Consider the following 21,264-nt stretch of genomic DNA (forward strand, 5'->3'; position numbering starts at 1 on the left):
TGGATTGAACTGGGCTGGGTGGATGCCAAAGCCACGCAGAAAATGTCCTTTCCCAGAGAGGCAGTCAGGGCTGGGGAATTTTTTTCCTGCAATTAGGGCTGCAGTGGGTTGGGGAAATTTTTCCCCCTCCCTTTTATGTTCCTGCAGAGATGACCAGACCCACAGCAGGGGCAGCCTGGCCAGGTCTGGTCTCTCCAGAAGCAGGGAGGGTGGCTAGAAGCAGGATTAGGGACAGGTTTGCCAGAAACAGCTCTAGCAGAAATCCAAGGCGAGGGTATAGCTCTCGTTTTCTCTTTCCCCACCATAGTTGCTGTCAGAGAGTGGTGGTGGGGCAGTGCCTGCTCCATGGACCAACCCCTGGAGCTGCACCCAGCCCTGCTTGGTCCCATCCACCGAGCAGGCAGCCGGGGTTCGGCATTGCAGAAGCTGTTGTTTCCACCGCTGAAACTGCTAGTTAGACAGAGGAACAACAGCAATGCACCGGGGGATCCAGAGAAAGGACCCATCTGTCTTGCTTTTTAGGATGATTAGGGAAAGTATTTGACTTGGCCAGCATGGGAAATTACATGGCCGAGAGAACTGCAATGCTGAGGCTGACGGCCTGGCAGCGGCATGGAGGGGGAAACAGCGAAAAGGCAGTGAACTGAAATCATAGCCTCCCTCCAGTGACTAGAATAAAATCCATAGCTGGACACAGCCCATGCAGAGGTAAGAAATAAGTCTGCGTGTCCCCAAAATGCTGAACAGTCCCATGTGTGCAGTCCCCGGTGCCCCCATCTGCCTGCAACAAGGCTCCCACCCCTCCGCTCCTGGGCACGTGCCTTGCTCCGTGCTGGGCTGAAATGCCCCCGGCCGGCTCGCATCCTCATTTCTCTGCACAAGTGACTTCCTTTTCTGTATTTACACCTTTTCCAGTCCATGAGTCATTAGCAAATATTGGGCAGTTTGAACCACATATTGATTTGTTCTTCACTTTTTCATGGAAGTGTTGAGTGTTGTCAAGTCAGATTCATTACTGAGGAATGAATACTTCACATCACCATCAGCAATGAACCATGCGCTGCAATCAAAGAAAGACATCAATGTGATTTATTGTAATTATATTTATTTCCTGTAATTTTTTATTCATTGAGTCCTTTATCAGCTGTTCCACATTTTTGCCAAGGATCAGTTTCAAGCTGTAGATCTGTAACAGTATTAGTCTTATAAATACTTGGCTCTCCCAGTTTGCCCTTTTGAAACACTGGCACAACTTCAGCTCTTTTCTGATCTTCTGCAACTTCCTCAGCAACACTTTGGTGTTGCTGAAAATAATGGTGATTTAAAGAACTCTTTGGCCACCTCTTAAATTCGATTAAGATGCTGGCAGTGTCGTGATGTTCAGCCGGGGTGTATCGCAGTGGGGATGCAGATGTCACCACGGGTGTTTCACCCCACTGTTCCCACACAGGGCGTTAATGATGCCCATGTCACGTTCACCACGACTTTGCTGGTGTCCCAGTTTGCTGATGACCAACTCAGGTAAAATAAAAGATCCGAGAGTGAAATGGCGACGAGCCCCTCGCAAACAAAGCAGCTCAAATCACTACATTGCAAAAATCACTTTGACACTTTGTCAGTTGTACCTTACCACAGCAATCGCTGGAACTAATATTAACTAATTACCTTTGTCAGGTGAAATTTCCTTAATTGCCTGCAACTTTACTTCCGGGAAACTCCCACTTTCAGCTGCCACTGCCAGTTTGAAGGCCACATCTCCCAGCGGTCATTTTTAGGAACATTCCAGGCAAATTAACGGGAGATGAAGCCATGCATGGCCCACCGCTGCCTCGGCAGGATGAGTCCGTGTCCCGCCGTCACCTGCCTGACCTGCCCGCACCAGGAAGAAAGGTCAGCGGGATGGGGGTGGAGGAGAAAGGTGATCAGCCAATCTGTCATGTAATCCAAGGGCATTCTTTTGTGACCTTTTCTTCTCCCTAAAAGATATAGGAAACACAGTAGCAGGCTGCCTGGAGAGCTGCTGCTCCTTGAACCTTGACTGTACGCAGTCAGCGTGGCGAGGAGACATTCAGCAGACAGCATTCAGCACGTGCCGTAGCTGCCCCAGCTATCAAGCTCCTCCTGTACAGATGTTCATTGAGCTGTCAGAGCATCGAGAGGAAAATAAATTAAGTGTAAGTGGAAGAAGGTTAGTTAAATCTTTTCTGAAAGTATTATACAGCCATTAAATTGCATAGGAAACTCAATAATAATGGGTAATAATGTTCTTCCAAGGAATTAAATAGAAGCCAAATTTGTAATGCTGCTCGGCATTCAAACCGGAGCGTTTCACCTTCCTAGTACATGATAAACATTTACTAATTAATCCTCACAAAGCCTCGGTGAGGCAGATCTCTTCACACCACTGCTTCTGTTTTATAAATGGGAACAAGAAGATACAAGATACATCCTTTGAAGCTGGGGTTGTGTATGTCTTCAAAACATGCTTTGGGTCTCTGGGAGCCCACTCGGCATCCGTGTTTGAATGCTGAGAGGTTTGTAAAATGCCTCGGAGCCAGGATCAGAAGTCAAGGTTTCTTTGTGCCCCTTCACCGTGCTCAGACCATCACAGCATGTTTCGACGTGATTCTTCAGCACAGTCTCCAGAATACTGATATTTTCCCTGCGTGATCATACCACATTGCAGGAACAGTATTTAGATGAAAAGTCAATGGTCTTCAGTCTCAAGTAAGAGCAGCAGAAATTGGTCCATAACGTATCTGCTAATTATGTCAAGATTCAAAGGAACAAAACTGATGACCAGCTGGAAGCTGTTATTCGCAGAAGATCAGAAACAATTGTATGGGATGTGGGTTGTCAGGTAAATGTGGATGTAATTTATACCAGGATGGTGGACTATCCCTGACCATAGACAAATTAGAATTTAATGTCATTTTGAGATTCTCTCCTGTCTTCTTGTCACCATGTAAGGCATAGCATGAATAAAGACAGGATATAATGAAAGGGAGCTTCATCCCATCACTGAGCTGAAGCAAAAGCAGGGATCTTTCCCATCGATTTCAGCTTAATATTTATCTGCTAACACAGGATACTAATTTGAGTTTGCAGTTGATTCTAAAACCTGTGCAAGGATCCCACACAACACAGACAGAGAATCTGCAATACCTGTCACAGAGCAAATAAAAATGTGGATGAACAAAGCCTGGACGTGTTGTGTAGACGTGATGTTATGTGTTAAAATGGTGGACTAAAGTCCAACTTCCCAGTGGTTAATCCATGCTTTAGTGTTTAAAGTGTCGCTGTGGTGGCCTAAGAAATCATCTCCTACTTTCAGGCACTACCAAACTTAGCTGAGGTCTGGCTTGGGCAAGGAAGAATTTTTTCCAGCTCGTTTTTGGCTAAACAACCTTTGACACAACAAAAGTAATAAGTTCCCAAAAAGAACAATTCTGCATTGGTGATGGACTGTCCAGAGAAAGCAATACAACCTTCATATTCTCAGTAAAAAAAGCGACTCAAGAGTTTATTACAATTTTCAGCGCATCGGAGATGTCACTAATAATACTTTAAAACGTGTAACAAAGAAAGAAAATGCTCTTTAGTAGCTGTAGAGAGATTGGTCCATGGTTAGCACAGATCAGAGACTCTTTCAGGGGAGTTAGAAGATTGCTCCCATCCTGCCCATCTTCTCCTTGAATTAATCAACATTAAAACTATGCTTTTATCAGACAAGACATGCTGGATAAAATTCTGATTTGCTTGAAATCACTGAGAATTTGTTCCTTGCTTTCAACGAGGGCAGGATTTTACCAAATATTTCTAACAGACTTTTGTAAAATAGTGTTGAAAAAGATCTCAAGGGCCATCCTATCTCTCCTCTTGCTGCAAGGCAGGATCAGTTACATCTATGTCAGTCCTGATGGATGTTTGTCTAACTGGTCCTGAAAGAGCTGCAACACTTGATAGCACCTTGAGCTCTGCTTCCATTTTCACCTGCCCCAAGATATGAAAAGAAACAGGACTTTTTAACCAACCCTACCAGGATTTTTGACTGGTTTAAAGGACCTTTGACAATTTTAACATCTGATATTCCATGATCTGCTAAGGATAGGAACTAATCCTATCCACCCGCAGAGAGCTTACCCATGATTTATTGACATTTTTCCCTTTTATCTCTTCTTCTGGAAATATCTGACATGAAACCGTGCAATTCCCATCTTGTCTTTTCCTCCACCATTTCAGTTCTGGTCTGATTTCAGTGGCTGCCCTGTAAGAACTGATAGTTAAAACTAATGCTTTGCTTTACCTGAAGGCCTGTCAGTCTTTCAGCAGTGCAGCATAAAGTGCATAATTTTAATTCTAGGAGTGAAATGCCAACTACTATAATTGTGTTGGCAACATGGAAAGGCAGAGAGGCAACAGAGGAATAATGACCAGGCAGGACTGGAGCCTTAGCAGGGAGGAAGAGAAGGAGGGGTGGGCAAAAGAAGAAATATTGAAGTCTGGTCCTTGCAGAAGAGCACCTCCACAGAATGAAATGTCACTGGCCATTAACTGCCCTTTGCCTGCAACCCAGTGCTTGCAGAAACAAAGTGGGGTCTTTGCTTTGGTTTCAAGAAGACCTGAATGGCACTCAGAAATCGTAAAACACAGCTCCTTATTGACAGGCAATTTGAAAGACGCTCCTTGCCTCCCCTGCAACTACAGCAAACCTGCCCCACAGCTGCTCGAAATATCTTTATGGTTTAGAATGGGAAACACAGACACGAAGATTAACAATTACAGCTGGTACTTCTGAAAGTAAAGGTCTGAGGCAGATGCTCACACATAGCAGTCAGAGAACGAGAGGTGGATTGCCCATGCATTATCTCTCATTCCAGTGTACACCATGCATTAAGCTTTCACAATAAATAAATTTTGAGAAACTTGCTACACGGAATCCAACAGCAAACAGCAGAATTTGTTATTGACAAAGCACATGAGAAAAGGCTTTGTACTTGGAGTCTACTTTTAACCCTTACTGAGGGTTTTATTCCCCAAACACAAACACTTCACAATCTCTACCGGTGAAAGACAAGACAAACAGCCTCTTCACAACCAAGCCAAAAAATACCTAGTTTCGACATAATCACAAAACCTCCTGACATGAAGGGGTCCCAGCTTTGCACATGGGACAAAGCTGATTAATGCTGTGGGAGACTAGCAGGGGGCCAAACCGGAGTTTCAAATGCGACTCTTTGCCAGCAGACTCCTCTGCAGCCTGACTCCCACCGAGCAGTCCCAAGAACGTCACCAGGAAGGCGGGAGGAAAGCGGTGGGCACTGGAGGAGGAAGAATACTGTCCTGCTGGCCAGAGAAACCCTGACATGCTCTTTGCAGGAAAAACAGTAACTGACTTAAAGGTTGGCTTGGAGACCCAGTGTAGGAACCGGGACTGTTGCTGGGACATACGACCCATGGGGATGCGTCTTCAGTATCACTTCGGCATCTGTGGCTTTGAACTTCCTCCAGAGTTGGGTAGGATTCATAGAGAGTTGAAATTATCTTCCCGGGACAGCAGGAAAGATTTTTCTGCTCAGTGCTGTCTAAAGAACAGGTTCCTGAAGGCATTGTTGTAGTTTTTGTTGAAAGCAGTGTAGATGAGTGGATTAAAAAAGGAATTTGAATAGCCTAGCCATAGAAAAACACTCTTCCAAAGGGGTGGGATGTCGCACGAGCAGAGGGGGTTGATGAGCTCCGTGATGAAGAAGGGGATCCAGCAGAGCACGAAGACCCCTATAAGGATGCCCACCATGAGGGCAGCTTTCTTTTCCTTCTGCTCTCGCCACGTGTCTCCGTCCGTCTGGAACGTAACAGTGGCATGACGGACAGTGAAGACCATCTGGGGCTGCTGGGCAGCTTCTTTTACCTGCCAAACACAAACGCAAGTTGCACCATATGTCCCTCAGCCAGCTGATCCCACACAGCAGGTACACAGCCAAACTATGCAAGTGATGGCCAGAGCTCACGGGGAAAAACACGGGCCACCTACGTCACACTAACGAGGGCAGATTGGTTATATGACCCTCTTTCGGCTGGCAGAGACTATTTTTAGGTGAGGCTAGCAACTAAAGAGCGTAGTGATATATGGGCACATGGAATCGCTCACACAGCATCGCAACAAGATGATTCCCCCATCTACAATCGGATCAGTAGAACAGGCACACGCCCACATGCTGTGCGCAGAAGTCCCCTTGCTTTCTCTCAGCCCATTGAGTTTGAGCGTCCTTAGTAGGAGAAGCAAGAAAATGAGCACACATTTCCTTCCTCCTCCCAAGAAGTCTTCACAGCGCACAGTCACCGTGCCCGCGATGAACTGACACGATGCAGCCACGATTAGGAAGGAGTTACAAGGGGGTTCTGCACGTGTGTCTTCTGTGTGGGTAAACTCACGGCCTCCCCAAAGCCACAGCTGCTTGGCAGGCTATCGTCCAAGGCGGAGACGGGATCCCATCCACTCACACCCCCACACCCTCCCCACGGGAGGAACGGTGACCCCTTACCCACGCTCGCGAGCACTGATTCAGCATTCCACAGGGGGACGACTGTGAGTCACCGCACGCCCACGTGGAGCTCAGGCTCGCAATCTGGCCCGAAGCTGCTTTAGCTACACCTTGCATGCTCACAGCTGGGGACTCGGACAGAGCCAAAATACTGGGCTCGGAAGCTTTGCAGCCAACTTTCCCTTGAAAGGATTCACAGGGCTTTGGTGAGATGCTCCTTGCTTACGTGCTTTAGCTCTAAGTTTCCCCCACTGCTGCAAGGGCTTGGTTGCTACCATCAGTTGGCTAGAGCAAAATACAACTGAGTTGACCTACCTCCAGGGCTTCTGGTGTAATGGGGGTGATGGAGTTGCTCTTCCGAGATCCAATTCGAAACTTGGCAGCCTTGTAGATCTTCCAGTACACAAAGAGCACCACGCAGAGGGGCAGGTAGAAGGCGCCAAAGGTGGAGAAGATGGTGTAGGATGGCTCCCGGCTGACTTGGCACTCCTCGCTGTCCTCTGAGTAAGTCTCCCCCCAGCCAAAGAGCAGCGGGGCCAAGGAGATGAAGGCGGAGAGCGCCCAGGTGAGGGCAATCATGATGTTGGAGATGCGGTGCCGGGTGCGGAGTGTGTACTCCAGGTGACGGGTGATGGACCAGTAGCGGTCGAGGGCGATGGCTGTGACGTTCCAGATGCTGGCGGTGCAGCACAGCACGTCGAAGGAGATCCACACCTGGCAGAGCACGCGGCCCAGCCGCCACCGCCGCCCGGACAACTCGTGCACCAAGCTGAGGGGCATGACGAGGGCTGCCACCATCACGTCGGAGATGGCCATGGAGGCCACCAGGTTGTGGGGCACCCGGTGGAAAGTGCGCACCCGAAAGATGGTGGCCAGGACCAACCCGTTCCAGAGGAACGTGGCCACCACCAGCATGGCCAACAGGGTGAGGACCAGCACGCTGAAGACGGAGAGATGCGCTCGGCCGCCGTCCGGACCGGTGGAAGACCCGCTCCGGTTCCCGGCCTCCAGCGTCGTGTCGGCCAAGCAGCTGAGGTTGAGCGGGCGCTCCATGCCGGGGCTCCGGCGAGGATGGGGGGGCTGAGGGGGCACCGCCCTACCGCGGGCGCGGAGGGTCCCCGGCCGCCCCGAGCGGCCCCGGGCGCGGCGGCTGCGCGCTGCCCGCCGCCGGGGTCCGCATCCCGCGGGAGCAGCGAGCCCCGCGCCGGCTGCCGGCAGCCCCCGGCCCGCCCCGGCGGCGGGAGGCGGCGGCTCCGCGGGCGCGGCGGGGCGGCGCTGGCTGCGGCCGCGGCGGCGGCACCGGCGGAGGAGGCGGCGGCGGCGGCGGGGCCGGCGGGGCTCGGGCGGGCAGGTGAGCGTCCCGTCTGGGGGTGCGTGTGTGTGCCCCCATCCCCGGGTCGTGCTTAGTCACGGGCGGTCCCCGGTGGGCGCGGGGCTGAGCGGCGGCAGAGGCGGGGTGCAGCCCCCCGCTTTGTCCGCGCCGGTGCGGCTCGGGGTGGGGGAGGGCGGGGGGGATGCGCAGAAAGTTCGCGTCCCTGCGGAATCGGGGCTCTTCCACGGGAGCGCTGGTGAGGAGCCCCGGGAGTTCTGCAGCTCCCATACCGGTGCGGAGAGCCCGGCAGCGACCCGGGTTATTCTCCGGGGAGGGGGACTGTTTCTTTGAGAACTTCTGCTCTGGCATTTCCTAACTTGTTAGCTATTGGGCGGGCCTTTTATTAGAAATAATCTGTCACGTTGGCTGGTTAATCGTTAAATTCATAACGTTAACCGCTGCTGCAACATCTGAGCTTTTCACCTGCTTTTCGTCACGCTGCTTGTGATGAGAAGCGGGATTCTGGGCCTCGCAGCAGAAGGCAGGATTTAAACCCAGCGAGCAGGTTTCCCGCTGCAGCGGCTCCGCGCAGGGATGCCAGCCAGCTCCAGCCTGCCAGCTTCGGCTGCCAGGGTGCCGGCGCTGGCACCCTGCTTCCCCGGACGGTGCCGGGATAACAGGTCCAAAGAGCTCTTGGGTGGGAACTGACACGTGGCGTGGGAAGCCAGCAGGCGTTGACGTGGGGCTCGCAGGTTGTTTCTCTGGGGAGGGGGGAAGGAAGGAAAGAAGAATCGGTGACAGTGACACTTGCCGGTGAACTGCACTTTCAGAAAGTTGGGGGAGAAAACACAAAGGAAAGAGGTGTTCAGGGAGTCCCTGATGCAGACTGTGCTCGTGGGACACAGAGGGTGAAACCAAACGGGTGCTTTCTGCTGCCTCTTCTGAACCTCTCTGGACTTTTTAATGAAAGCCCTCAAAGTAGCAATAATGAGGACTAAAGAAACGAGGTGTTTTCTAGTGCTGCTACTCGTTTCTCCGTGCTGCCGACTGAAACACAAGGCAGCATAACCAACACAGGTCCAGGACCTTGTTTTGGCGGGACGGGAGTTGACCCACACAGACTCACGCCATGCTGTGATATTTGCCCGCAGAGCCAGAGAACAGGATCTGGCCTACCGTAGTTACTACAACAGATGCAGCCTTAAGAGACTGTAACATAATTTTGGAAGTATACTGCCATCTTTTTGGGGGAGAGATGATTATTCTATCTTTTATACACATAAATACTGACAATTTTGGAATGGGTAGGTTTTTTACTTACAACTCTAAGGACAAATGGGGTTTGCAGGCTTTCATAAAGCCTCCTGATTTAAAATTCCTGGTTTGCAAGGTGCCAAACATCCTTGACTGTCATTCAATTGATCAAAACACTTAGCAACTGCTAGGACTGAGAGGTTTTTGTTGCGTGGGCCCTTCCCAGAGAAGCCTATGAAGTCCAGAATTAACAGAATCAACCACAAATGCTCCTGAAAAGATATTATTATTTTTTGCTTCAGGAACAAGTAGACAAAAATTACATTTAAAGGGAAATGGAAATAAAATTTATTAAATCTGAAGAAGTAAAACTAGATTATGTTCTAATGAAAAATTATTAATATTTTCATTATCTTTCTTACTTAAAAATATATATCAGCAGATTCTGGAGTTGAATGGGTCAGCTAAGTACTAATTGGAAATAGAAAATGTAGACAAATATATACATATATGTATGGCATATATGGAAATGCAAAGGTCTGCACCTGGGATGGAAGAATGTTGTACAACAGTAGAGGCTGGGGACTGACTGGGTAGACAGCATTTTGCAGACGACGACTTGAGTGGCCTCTCGGGCAAGAAGTTGCAGTCTGCAATGTGCCACTGTGGCAAAGAAGGCCAGCAGCATCCTGGGCTGTATTAGCAAGAGCATGGCCATCAGGTGGAGGGATGTAACTATTCCCCCTCTGTCCAACAAACCTTGGAATTTCGTGTACAGTTTGGGGTTCCTTAGTACAAGACACTGACATACTGGGGGAAGTCCAGTGGAAGGTCGTCAAGATGATGAGCAGACTGGCATATGATGTATAAGGAGAGGGAGAACAGAGTATTTCAATCTTAAAAAGAGTAGGTTAAGTGGAAAATGTTACTGCTGTCTCCCGCTACCTCAGCAGAGGGTGCAGAGGCTGGAGGCAAACTCTTCTTAGAGGTGCACGGCGATAGGACAAGATGCAATGAGTGCAAGTCACAACACCAGGTATTCCAGCTGGAAATTAGGAAATAAATAGTCACCTGGAGAGTGGTCAAACACCAAAATGGGTCCAGAGAAGCTGTGAAATCTCCATCCTTGGTGATGTTCAAAAGTCAGCTGGACAGCACTGTGAGTGACCTGATCTAACTCTGAAGTTGGCCCTTCTTTACTGGGGGTGGACCAGGCGATCTCCAGAGGTCCCTCCCAACCATGATCATACCACGATTCTGATTCTGCAATCTTGAAGCATGTGTGCTGAATGCACCAGATTCCGGAGGTGACTGAATGTTGTTATTTTTAAGGACAAAATGCTGTTTACTTTAGGCAGATTAGTAAGCCCATCAATTTCCTCAGAACTGTTGATATTTGTAAAGCAAGTGGAAGGCTGGGATCTGTAGCGAGCAGATAATGTTTGTGGAATGATCACATCTGTGGAAGTCTCTGAGCAGAGGATCTACACTGCAAAGCCAGGATTATCTCACATCCTCACTGGTGGAGCCAGAGGAATTCAAAGTGGCAGGACTTGCCTAGATTTAGCAGGGTTCCCTCCAGTAGAGGCGTTAAATGCTGCTTGCTACTAAATACCGTTTACTGGAGGTACCTTCCAATTCAAAACATGTAGCTGACAGCGGGAAGTTAGAATTCCCAGCATGATCAGTGCCACTGCTTACATGCACATCCAAGCAGCATCTGCCCTTGGGGACAGGGTGAATGGACTTATATTGTGAATCTGCATGCAGACCTTTCAAACCTCTGCATTTATAACTGGCAGAAAAGGGACAGGAGATGGCTGAGGAGGTGTTTTGCTGGGCATGCTTAGTGAATGAATGAGAATTTCAGTCTGCAGGGTAGGTGGAGCTGCTAGGTTAAACACAGATTAAAGGAAGACATACGCTCGCTGTATATATACACCAGCACCAGCCAGACTGCTCCGTAAGTGTGCATCCTGTCAAGGCAATTTCTAAAACTCAGGTAATCATCACTTAAATTTCATTGAACATTCATCAGGTCCAGCTCACACTTACTACATCCAGAGACGTGCTTTCTGAACACGCTTGCAGACCACCCGCTCCTCTCCTACAACGAGACATTCAGATGCACACACAGTTAAAATGCGTGGCCTGTGAGGTTGTTCGCACACCCTCAGAGCCCATCCACACTTCTGAGTCTCACTCCCGTCTTCCAAAACCAAGGTCTTCAGAGATGGGCAATATCTGCCCTGTGATAGACTCTCGTGATGTCCCACCTCTGGCTCGAGTGTCCCGTGGTGTGAGGAATATCGTTTTGGGAGCGGAGAGGGGCAATGCTGCACCAGAGCTCTTCACAGACACGCACCAACGTTTACGAAACTTTCATCTCTTTGTCTAATTCGTTCCATAAAAGCTGACTCAGGTCCAGGGTAGTAGCTCTAACTGGGAGGAAGACTGAGTGGTACCCTGGCTCTCCAGTGGTCCGTGAGTTAGAGCATGTATTTGGGGCATAGGCAATCAAGGTTCAAAGCATCCCAGCTCAGGCTACGGGCTTGAATCATGATGCCTCATATCCCATGTAAGCATTTAAATTGCCAAGTGACTGGCTATTCTGGGTAGCTATTTCTCAAGTTTCTTATGCTGAAGCTGTTTAATAATCACGTATTTACTAGAACATGGACTTACCTGAGATTTTCTAGCATCCCAGCCAAGTGCCACGGCAACGGGAAGATGGAGTCAGCCTTTCTCTCCCAGTAACATGTAATTACTTACTGCAAAGTGGAGCAATTCCTACTGACTGAGAAGCAGAGATTAATCCTGCCGTGTGTTAGTAGGGTGCTCAGCAGGACTGTGGGAGTACGTCGGAGCAGGAACAAGGAGGACCTACAGCTTTCCTTTAGGAATTGTCGCCAGCTGTACGACTTCAGTGACAGAACTGAAGTATTGTTTAATTCTGCAATAGGAACAAAGCAGAACAAGAACAAAAGCTGTTCAACAGAGCAGTCACTTTGTGTATCCGTCTTGCCTAGAGCATAGTCCTGTCTCATGTAGACTCCCCGGTGCGTGTCTCAGCCCTTGTGGCTCTTGAATGTGGCCACAATCTATTACACAGCCAGTCTGAAGGGAGGACGGACTCTGCTACTTCGCATTACTGTGTACGTCTCAGTAAATGGACTGCCAGGAGTGTTTATCTGTCTTCTGCCCAATGTGAACTAACTCCTGCTGGAATTAAACGCTTTGGTTTTGCATAGCAAAAAACATGTTCATGGTCAAAGGACCAGATGGAACATAATTTCGTAAAGTCTTAGGGCAACTCCCGCATCCTTCACTGCCACAGTTAAAGTTGCACTCTGTGTAAATAAATGAAATGTAAATAAATTTATCCCTTCTTTCATACCTTAAGGGTCATTAATCAGCTGTGTAATTTCAGGGGAGTCAGCAGAGTTATGCAAGGTGTCATATTGGCTTTTACTCAAAGGTGCTTTGTAGTAGTAGTTATGACAGTAGCGCAATAACTTGGAACCAGCCTCAGCAGGTACTGCCCTCATAAGGCATCCAGTGTTTCCCTTCACTGCTCTGGTCGTAGCAAATACTTAGCACATGTTTCCACCAGGATCTGTGATCTTCTTTACCTGCGGTCAGTCCCTGAGAAGTAAGCCTTTCTCTGGATTCTGATGGACTTGGTCTCTGCAGGTTGCTTACAAACCACAACAGCAAATTGTCCGTATTTCTCATTAAAAAAAAAAAAAGTTTAAAAATGTCAGAATGTATTGTGCTTCTGGGAGTACACAGTATCCTGCAGTTCTGTCAATCACCTAGAACAGCAGGCCTATAGAAAAATAATAAGAAACTGTGTGTGGGAAGACGAGGTAACTCTAACTTAATGCATGAGCTTTGGCAATCAAAGCTGCCAATGCAAACTGTCAGGACTCTGCCAGGGAGACAGATGGCACAATGACAGCAAATGGATGGGTCTCTAAAACTCAATTATCATTTCAGTTCAGACCCTTTTTCTGGATGCCAAGTTGTGGAAGAGATTTGTTTATCTTGAGCTTTATGCGTTTTGGCAGATGATTTGTATAGGTGTGAAGCTATAGGGAAGGCTGTGACAGCGGCAGGCCGAACACGGGGTTTTCTGTTGCGTTTTGTTTTCCAGGTTACCTTTCTGCCTCCTTGCAGGTGGCAGGTTTCTGAACCTTTATTTACAGAAATCCATCTGTGGTCTGGAAATGTTCTTTCAGAACTCCAGAGGCAAAACGTTTTAAGATCCATTTACCATGATAAGGAGAGAAACAACTCTAAACAGTTTTCCAGGCTAGCAGTTCTTCAGCTTTTTGTCTTATACCTCCTTCCATCCCCGTTCTGCTTCCTTTGGCTCCTTGGCACTGTGTTCCCATGCCCATGTCTTCCTTGGTTGGAGTACCTTATCCCCAGACCACCACTAGCTTTAGCATTTAAGACTGGTTTTGTTATTGGAACTGATTGGCAGCATTTGCAAAAATGAAACCACTGATGTCCATCATCAAGTGATGTCTTTTCTCTTCTTCCACCCCAACAGCCTAATTTCTTTCTATGCTGTTGGTTGCTGCCTTCTTCCCTGGAGTCTTCTGAGCAGCCACAGCCACGTCTCTACCTGCCAAAGGAAGCATTGGCGTAGCTGTGCGGCTGTCTCAGCTTGGCTATCACTGATGGAGAGTCTCAGATTCATATTCACATGCTGCTTCTTTCCAGCTGTGGAACATTTTCTTCCCCCTGATTATCCGGTGTACCTGCACGTTCCCCTGCCTGCCCAGGTCACGCAGATCAGCAAAACTGCTGTTAAATAAGGTAAATTCCCAATATTTTCAAGCCGTGCAACATGGCAGGTCATTAGAGAAAATGGGAAAGCTGTGGAATTTTACTTATTTATATTTCATATCTGTGTTGCTATTTGAGTGAGAGGCTCATACAAATGAGAGGAATTATTTACAAGTTGGAAAAAGTCAATGGTAGGATATGACCATGCTTTCTTTCTGCAGCTAAAATGAGTCTGCTCCCATGCCGGTGCAGGAGAAGTGTTTGCAAACGTCTCCTGTAGGCTGGCAAAAAGCTTGCCTCTTGATCACAGGCAAGACAGCAAACTTTCCCAGCTATTTGAACAGAGACAGTCGTTTTTAAAGGACCCCAAACATAATTTCTCTCATAGAATTTGGCAGTGTCACATTACAGATATTTTATTTTGGTTCCTTCTACCGCAGCAGGCACCTGATCAAGCAGCGTCCTCTTGCTACCGCTGCAAAATTCTCTGAACCCATGGGATGAAAGCAGTTGTATAAATGTGTCTAAATGTCTCTCTGTTTTGCACAAGGATTTTTATTATTAGCATCATTATTTTTGACAACCAGTAGTCACTACTTTGACAGCAAAATGTTGCCAGAACTTTCTTAATTGTCTAGCAATGCATTTTATTATAAAATAGCTGTTTTTTTTCTGTCTGCTGGCTGCAGAGTCAAGGTTGGCAGACTGTCTCTCAGAGGCAGCGGCCCGGTGGTTTGTGAGCTGCAGCAGCTCACCAGCAGTTCATGTTCAGCTCCCACGCTAAGGACAAGATGTGTGACACGATGGAATGCACCCACGAGTGCTGAGGGAGCTGGCGGATGTCATTGCTGAACCACTCTCCATCATCTTTGAGAGGTCCTGGAGGACAGGAGAGGTGCTCGAGAACTGGAGAAAGGCCAATGTCACTCCAGTCTTCAAAAAGGGCAAGAAGGAGGACCCAGGGAACTACAGGCCGGTCAGCCTCACCTCCATCCTGGGAAAGGTGATGGAGAGCTTATCCTGGAGGTCATCATCAAGCAAGTAGAGGAAAAGAAGGTTATCAGGAGTAGTCAGCATGGATTCACCAAGGGGAAATCGTGCCTGACCAATCTGATAGTTTTCTACGATGGCATGACTGGCTGGGTAGATGAAGGGAGAGCCGTGGATGTTGTCTACCTTGACTTCAGCAAGGCTTTCGACACAGTCTCCCATAATACCCTCCTAGGGAAGCTCAGGAAGTGTGGGCTGGATGAGTGGTCGGTGAGGTGGATTGAGAACTGGCTGAATGGCAGAACTCAGAGGGTTGTCATCAGCGGCGCTGAGTCTAGTTGGAGGCTGGTAACTAGTGGTGTCCCCCAGGGGTCAGTACTGGGCCCAGTCTTGTTTAACTTCTTCATCAACGACCTGGATGAAGGGTTAGAATGTACCCTCAGCAAGTTTGCAGATGACACCAAACTGGGAGGAGTGGTAGATACACCAGAAGGCTGTGCTGCTATTCAGCAAGACTTGGACAGGCTGGAAAGTTGGGCAGAGAGGAACCTGATGAGGTTCAACAAGGGCAAATGCAGGGTCCTGCACCTGGGGAGGAACAACCCCATGCATCAGTACAGGCTTGGGGCGGACCTGCTGGAGAGCAGCTCTGTGGAGAGGGACCTGGGTGTCCTAGTGGACATGAGCCAGCAGTGTGCCCTGGCTGCCAAGAAGGCCAATGGCATCCTGGGGTGCATTAGGAGGAGTGTGGCCAGCAGGTCGAGGGAGGTTCTCCTTCCTCTCTACACTGCCCTAGTGAGGCCTCATCTGGAGTACTGTGTCCAGTTCTGGGCTCCCCAGTTCAAGAAAGATGAAGAGCTACTGGAGAGAGTCCAGCGGAGGGCTACGAGGATGTTGAGGGGACTGGAGCATCTCTCCTACGAGGAGAGGCTGAGGGAGCTGGGCTTGTACAGCCTGAAGAAGAGAAGGCTGAGAGGGGACCTAAAATATGCTTATAAATATCTCAAGGGTGGGTGTCAGGAGGATGGGGCCAGACTCTTTTCAGTGGTGCCCAGCGACAGGACAAGGGGCAATGGGCACAAACTGAAGCATAGGAAGTTCCATCTGAACATGAGGAAGAACTTCGTCCCTCTGAGGGTGACGGAGCACTGGAACAGGCTGCCCAGGGAGGTTGTGGAGTCTCCTTCTCTGGAGATATTCAAGACCCGCCTGGACGCGGTCCTGTGCAGCCTGCTGTAGGTGACCCTTCTTCGGCAGGGAGGTTGGACTAGATGACCTATAGAGGTCCCTTCCAACCTCGAACATTCTGTGATTCTGTGACAGTGCTCATGCAAGAGCTGGTGGTGGGAGAACTGATGCAGCAAGGGTGGCTGAGGCCAGCGCCTCGGAGTTACCCTGGGGTGCAGCTGTGTGCCCCCCCTTGCCTTGTCCCACAGTGAAGCCACCAGGCTTGGAGGAAGCTGCTGTTATCTGCCTCCAGTGAGCTTCTCTTCCTTTTTGGAGCCCTCCTTTCCACCTTTCTTCAGGTGCCTCCAAGTAGACGAAATGTTCTTGTAATTCTTGTGCCTGTGGAGATTTTAGTATGTGACCCAAAAGGCAAGGGACCTGGCCGAACTTGCTAAGCTGGTGGCTTCTGTAAGTCCATTTTCCGTACGTCATTTTTCTACCTGTAAGTACCACAGAGCCTCTTCTGTGGTTACCTTCTACTTTCAGGTTTTGATTGTATCACAGTGGATTCAAGCTCAGCTGCTAAAGCAACCCTAAAAGGTGACTTCCCTATCAGAATTTCAGCATGAATTTAGTAAAAATCTTCCATTTTGATACCAGTGAATTGAGTAAAGAAGGTATTATCCAGCGGCACAGAAGGTGGCTCATGTATTACTTTAAAAGCTGAATCTCATTTTGGAAACAAAGAAATCACTGTGTTTTTTAAAAGGACTCCTCATCTGACCTGATACATCTTCAGAGCTTTCTGGGCAGACTGTCAGTGTCCTTCCTCCTCCACACATTTCACCGTCTTCCCTGTACGCTAATGCCTCTCCTTTCTTCTCTGCTTTATTGAGCACAAGAACAGTTAACATGGTCAGCTTTTAAACCATCACCACTAGCAACTGGCTTGGCAGTAGAGTTATAAATGCCATTTTGTAACCGCAACCAATAATTCAATAGAAAAATGAGAAAAAACCCAAGTAACATTTTGATGTTTTAAAGCCTTTCATCCAACATCCACACATACGACATCTCCTGTCCCTTAGCTTTGACTCCTAGCGCTTTTCTTGGTCTTGCAGAGGTGCCTACACACATGTGTACTCCCCATCCATCCCGCCGCGGTCAGGCTCCAGCCATTCTGGCTGCCAGTGCTCCATCCTTCTCCTGCCACCAGCCTTCGTGCAGCATGGCCACACCTCGGTGGGAGCCTGTAAGTGGAGTCCAGGGCTCGATAAGCGGTGAGGAAGAGGCACAAAGACAAGCGGTCCTTGCCACAGTGCATGTTCTCCATTCCAAGGAGGTTTTCTTACAGCTTTTCAGCTTTTATGGCCGCTGTGACTGTAAGGAACCATAAATCCCGATGTCCTTGTCCCAGATAATCCCTCCATGCCTCATTAAACACTGCATTACAGGCTCAGATTAATGACAAGTGTTATGGAAGACCGCCATGGGTCGTGGAGAACCAGGAGGAGTTCATTAGGGTGTATCTTGCAAACAATTACTGACAAACACCCAGCTGGGCTATTTTACACAGGTGAGGTTAAGCGCAAGGGCTTGGGTTGTGTAAACAGAGTTAGCCATCCATATGCCTAGCATTTATTATAAAAATTGATGGGAGCTGCTTTCTGTGAGCATTGATGAAACAGGTGAGTAAATAGATTTTCTTAAGCAATCTGTGGCTCTGGGTGCCTGTTTTCCATGCATTTCAGGGGGGATTATTATTTTGAAATAATAAGATTTTTTTTATAAAATAGAAGTGTCTAAAGTGTAGGTACTTAAATCCTCTGGACAGCTTAGTAAATCTCATAAAGATATTTCTATCTGAATCAAGGTTTTTTTTCTTTATCTGAATAATAATATTCCTATAGTAGCTTTTATATCCTTTATCCTTTCAGAGTCAAGAGAGACGTGGGTGAGCTTTTGCTACAGAAAAGCAAGACCAAACAGTCTCCAAGGTACGCTCAGTAAGCAGTCAAGTCAGCCTATTATGAGAAATTACCCTCTGCAAGTTGGGATGCAGTAAACGATGACATGAACGCTTCTGCTCTTGTCAGCTTCATGTAAAGCGAGTCAGATTTACCTCCCTGCATTGCTCTGCTCCGTCCCTCGCCCTGAGCTAGAACAGGAGTATGCACACAAAGCCAGTGAGGGTATGTAACCGTTTGATATTTACCAATTGGATTATTTAGGAATATGTGAGTCGACTGCCGGCGTGCAGGAGAGCCACGTGGTTGCCAGGCTCTTCTGGGGAGGGTGGATCGTTGTGTACCCGGTGATGGACCTAAATATTTGCATTGATTAGATCCCAGTTTGCTGCTTTTATTGTTTAATCGTTATGAGCACTGTGTGAATCATAACTTCTAAGTATGTACATACAAAGCATAAAATGTGTAGAGTGCTACAGCTAGCTGGTGTGTGTGGTAGCCATTGGAATGTGCCCAGTGGGTCATTTTTTACACAGAATTATTTCAGGAGTGCATCCTCCTTCACGACTGTGTTTAATTTCAAGTATGTGCTTTAGTCCCACCAAAATGAGCAGGGCTTGAGGATGTGCTTAAAGCTAAGAATGTGATTTTGGAGCATCCCTGGCTCAGAGACAAAGCTTGGGAAAATTGTCACAAAATACAGGAGGCAAAAAGCTTAGACTTTGGAGAAATGTAACTATGGAAATGTCCCTTCCCTTTTAGGAAAAAAGAATAGAAATTTATCCAATTCTCTGAGTGCAAGCAACATTAAAGAAAACACTATACTACACAATGACAATGAGTTAAATCAATTGACAGCTATCCAGCCACAGAGAAAAATAATGCAATTGTAACTGCGAGCGGCAAAATGGTTCTGCCTAATAGTTAAACATCAGTAAGCGCCGCTGTGTCTAATAAAATGCAGATCTCATTATCTGTTTGTTATGTGCATCGTGAGATAACTGTTCAAGTGGAAAAGTATAAAAATTTGATTTAATTCACTGACATTTTGGATACAAGAGGGTCAGGTTGGTCTTGTAACAAATAACAGCTTGGGGCACATGGAAAGGAGTGTAACTGAAGATAAGGCTCCAGCAAGATGAGTGGAAAATGTAATAGAGTTCAAGGATACATTAAACAAATGTATCCTGGCCTTCACGCTGCAATCACCTACGTGTGCCGTAAGGCAAACAGCAAACGTAATTGACACCCCAAAGGAAGATCATTACAGCTCTGGTACTTGGTGCCTCATGCCACGAGTTCTTCCATTTGCAACACGGAGAATTCCGACTTGGCAAGTCCTGGGACCCTGAGGCTGCTCTAATTTATACAGGGAACTCAGCAAGCTCTAAATAAACCCAGAGAAGTTTTTGGTGGCTTCTCTGAAGGTTAAACCAGTATCTGTGAGTGTCTGCCGTGGTGTCATAGATTAAAAATGACCAGCATCATTGACATGAACAGAGCAGAAGCCTCAGTGACGAAGGAGGAGGATGGCCCTTTAAGCACATTTGAGGGGTAACAAGTTCAGACTCTACTACACCAAAACCAAAAGAGGCAGCTTCTTTGTAGTCTGGTGATCTGGAGAGGTTCTATGCGCTCATGTTTTCTTGCGTGTGGTATGGCAGTTGTCTCTTTTCTCCAATTCCTTGGCAGTTTCAACCATATCTGACCGTGCTGTAGAGGCATCAGGGATATAGTGGACGTGAAAGATCTTACTAGGCACTGAAGGAGCCACACTGTGAACTTAAACCTTATGTGGTCTCAGCCAGTTCATGGAGGAACTGGACTTTGAGACGTAAATCAATCGTAGGCTTTCTTGGTTTGGAGAACTATTTGTTCACACTGAGGGAGCTTCAGCATATCACAGAGTGTATCTTTCAAGTAACTAGAATATTTAGGGACTTACAGAGCCCTCATTTCCCTGAAAGTCTCCTGGAAGCAAAAAAAAGAGTTAAAGCCAGGACTGGCCTGGAGTATAAGCAGTATGCCTGCATTCGTCCTGAGCTTAGCTCTCATGAGAGAAGTCTTGACAGTGAGAACTGTTTCTTTGAATCCCAACTCCTGGTTAGTACTGAGTAGCTGAGATCATTAAAACAGATTTACTCTAGATACCAAATCAATAATTCCAATTTTTTTCTGCATTGAAGACTGGCAGCCAATTAGGGACTTAAGTAACAAATGTGTTACTTCGTAATGTTTTGTGCTTGGCATACTAAAGAGGCAGAGAGTTCTAGATATCAATCTCTAATTAATTAAGCTGGTTCCGAGGTCATGTTAAAATTATTGATCAACTAAGAGCAGCAGTAGATTCTTCATCTCTTGATGTCTTCAGATCAAGAGTCAGTCTCTTTCAGGAAGTTCCACTTTGACTATTTGCCACTTTGCAGAGGGATCTGGACAGCCTGGAACGACGGCCCGAGGCCAACTGCATGAGTTTCAACAAGGCCAAAGGCCGGATCCTGCGCTTTGGTCACAACAACCCCACGCAACGCTACAGGCTTGGGGAGGAGGGGCTGGAAAGCTGCCCGGCAGAAAAACACTTTGGGGTGCTGGTCGACAGCCGGCTGAACATGAGCCAGCAGTGTGCCCAGGTGGCCAAGAAGGCCAACGGCATCCTGGCTTGTATCAGGAATAGTGTGGCCAGCAGGAGTAGGGCAGTGATCGTGCCCCTGTACTCGGCACTGGTGAGGCCGCGCCTCGAGTACTGTGTTCAGTTTTGGGCCCCTCACTACAAGAAAGACATTGAGGTGCTGGAGCGTGTCCAGAGAAGGGCAACAAGGCTCACGTTGAGCCAGGAGAGGTTTAGACTGGATATTAGGAAAGATTTCTTTACTGAAGGAGTGGTCAGATATTGGAATAGGCTGCCCAGGGAGGTGGTTGAGTCACCATCCCTGGGGGTGTTTAAAAAACATGTAGATGTGGCACTTCAGGATATGGTTTAGTAGGCATGGTGGTGATGGGTTGAGGGTTGGACTTGATGATCTCAGAGGTCTTTTCCAACCTATGATTCCATGAATAACCAATCACTCAAGATGCTTAGCTCAGAGGAAGAGTATTTTGGATGAATTTTAAGGGCAAAGTATAAGAAGGGCTGACTAGAAGATCTACTGGTTTCTTGTGGCCTCAAGGCTGTTAACAGAATGCTGTCATAACACATTTTTCAAGAACATCGGTGTAAGTCCTTTGTTTCATTTGA

The 21,264-nt window shown here is 47.8% G+C and overlaps 1 protein-coding gene across 1 annotated transcript; it reads right to left on the minus strand.

Annotated features, from left to right (window-relative positions):
• Window positions 1-5,323: 5,323 nt before the first annotated feature.
• Window positions 5,324-7,595, minus strand: HTR5A (5-hydroxytryptamine receptor 5A). The gene is made up of 2 exons (XM_009943082.2): window positions 6,858-7,595; window positions 5,324-5,908 (listed from the first exon to the last, which is right to left on the minus strand). The coding sequence occupies exons 1-2, from the start codon at window positions 7,593-7,595 to the stop codon at window positions 5,576-5,578; spliced, it is 1,071 nt and encodes a 356-aa protein (XP_009941384.2). The 3' UTR covers window positions 5,324-5,575.
• Between the last annotated feature and the right edge of the window lie 13,669 nt (window positions 7,596-21,264).

This window comes from Opisthocomus hoazin, chromosome 4 (genome assembly GCF_030867145.1).
Source record: "Opisthocomus hoazin isolate bOpiHoa1 chromosome 4, bOpiHoa1.hap1, whole genome shotgun sequence".
Taxonomy (NCBI): Eukaryota; Metazoa; Chordata; class Aves; order Opisthocomiformes; family Opisthocomidae; genus Opisthocomus; species Opisthocomus hoazin.

Excerpts from the sequence above, each read along its gene's own strand:
- HTR5A (XM_009943082.2), bottom strand. The coding sequence starts at position 7,595 with ATGGAGCGCCCGCTCAACCTCAGCTGCTTGGCCGACACGACGCTGGAG. Across the intron at positions 5,909-6,857 it reads TTACACCAGAAGCCCTGGAG|GTAAAAGAAGCTGCCCAGCA; the intron begins GTAGGTCAACTC and ends TGTGTTTGGCAG.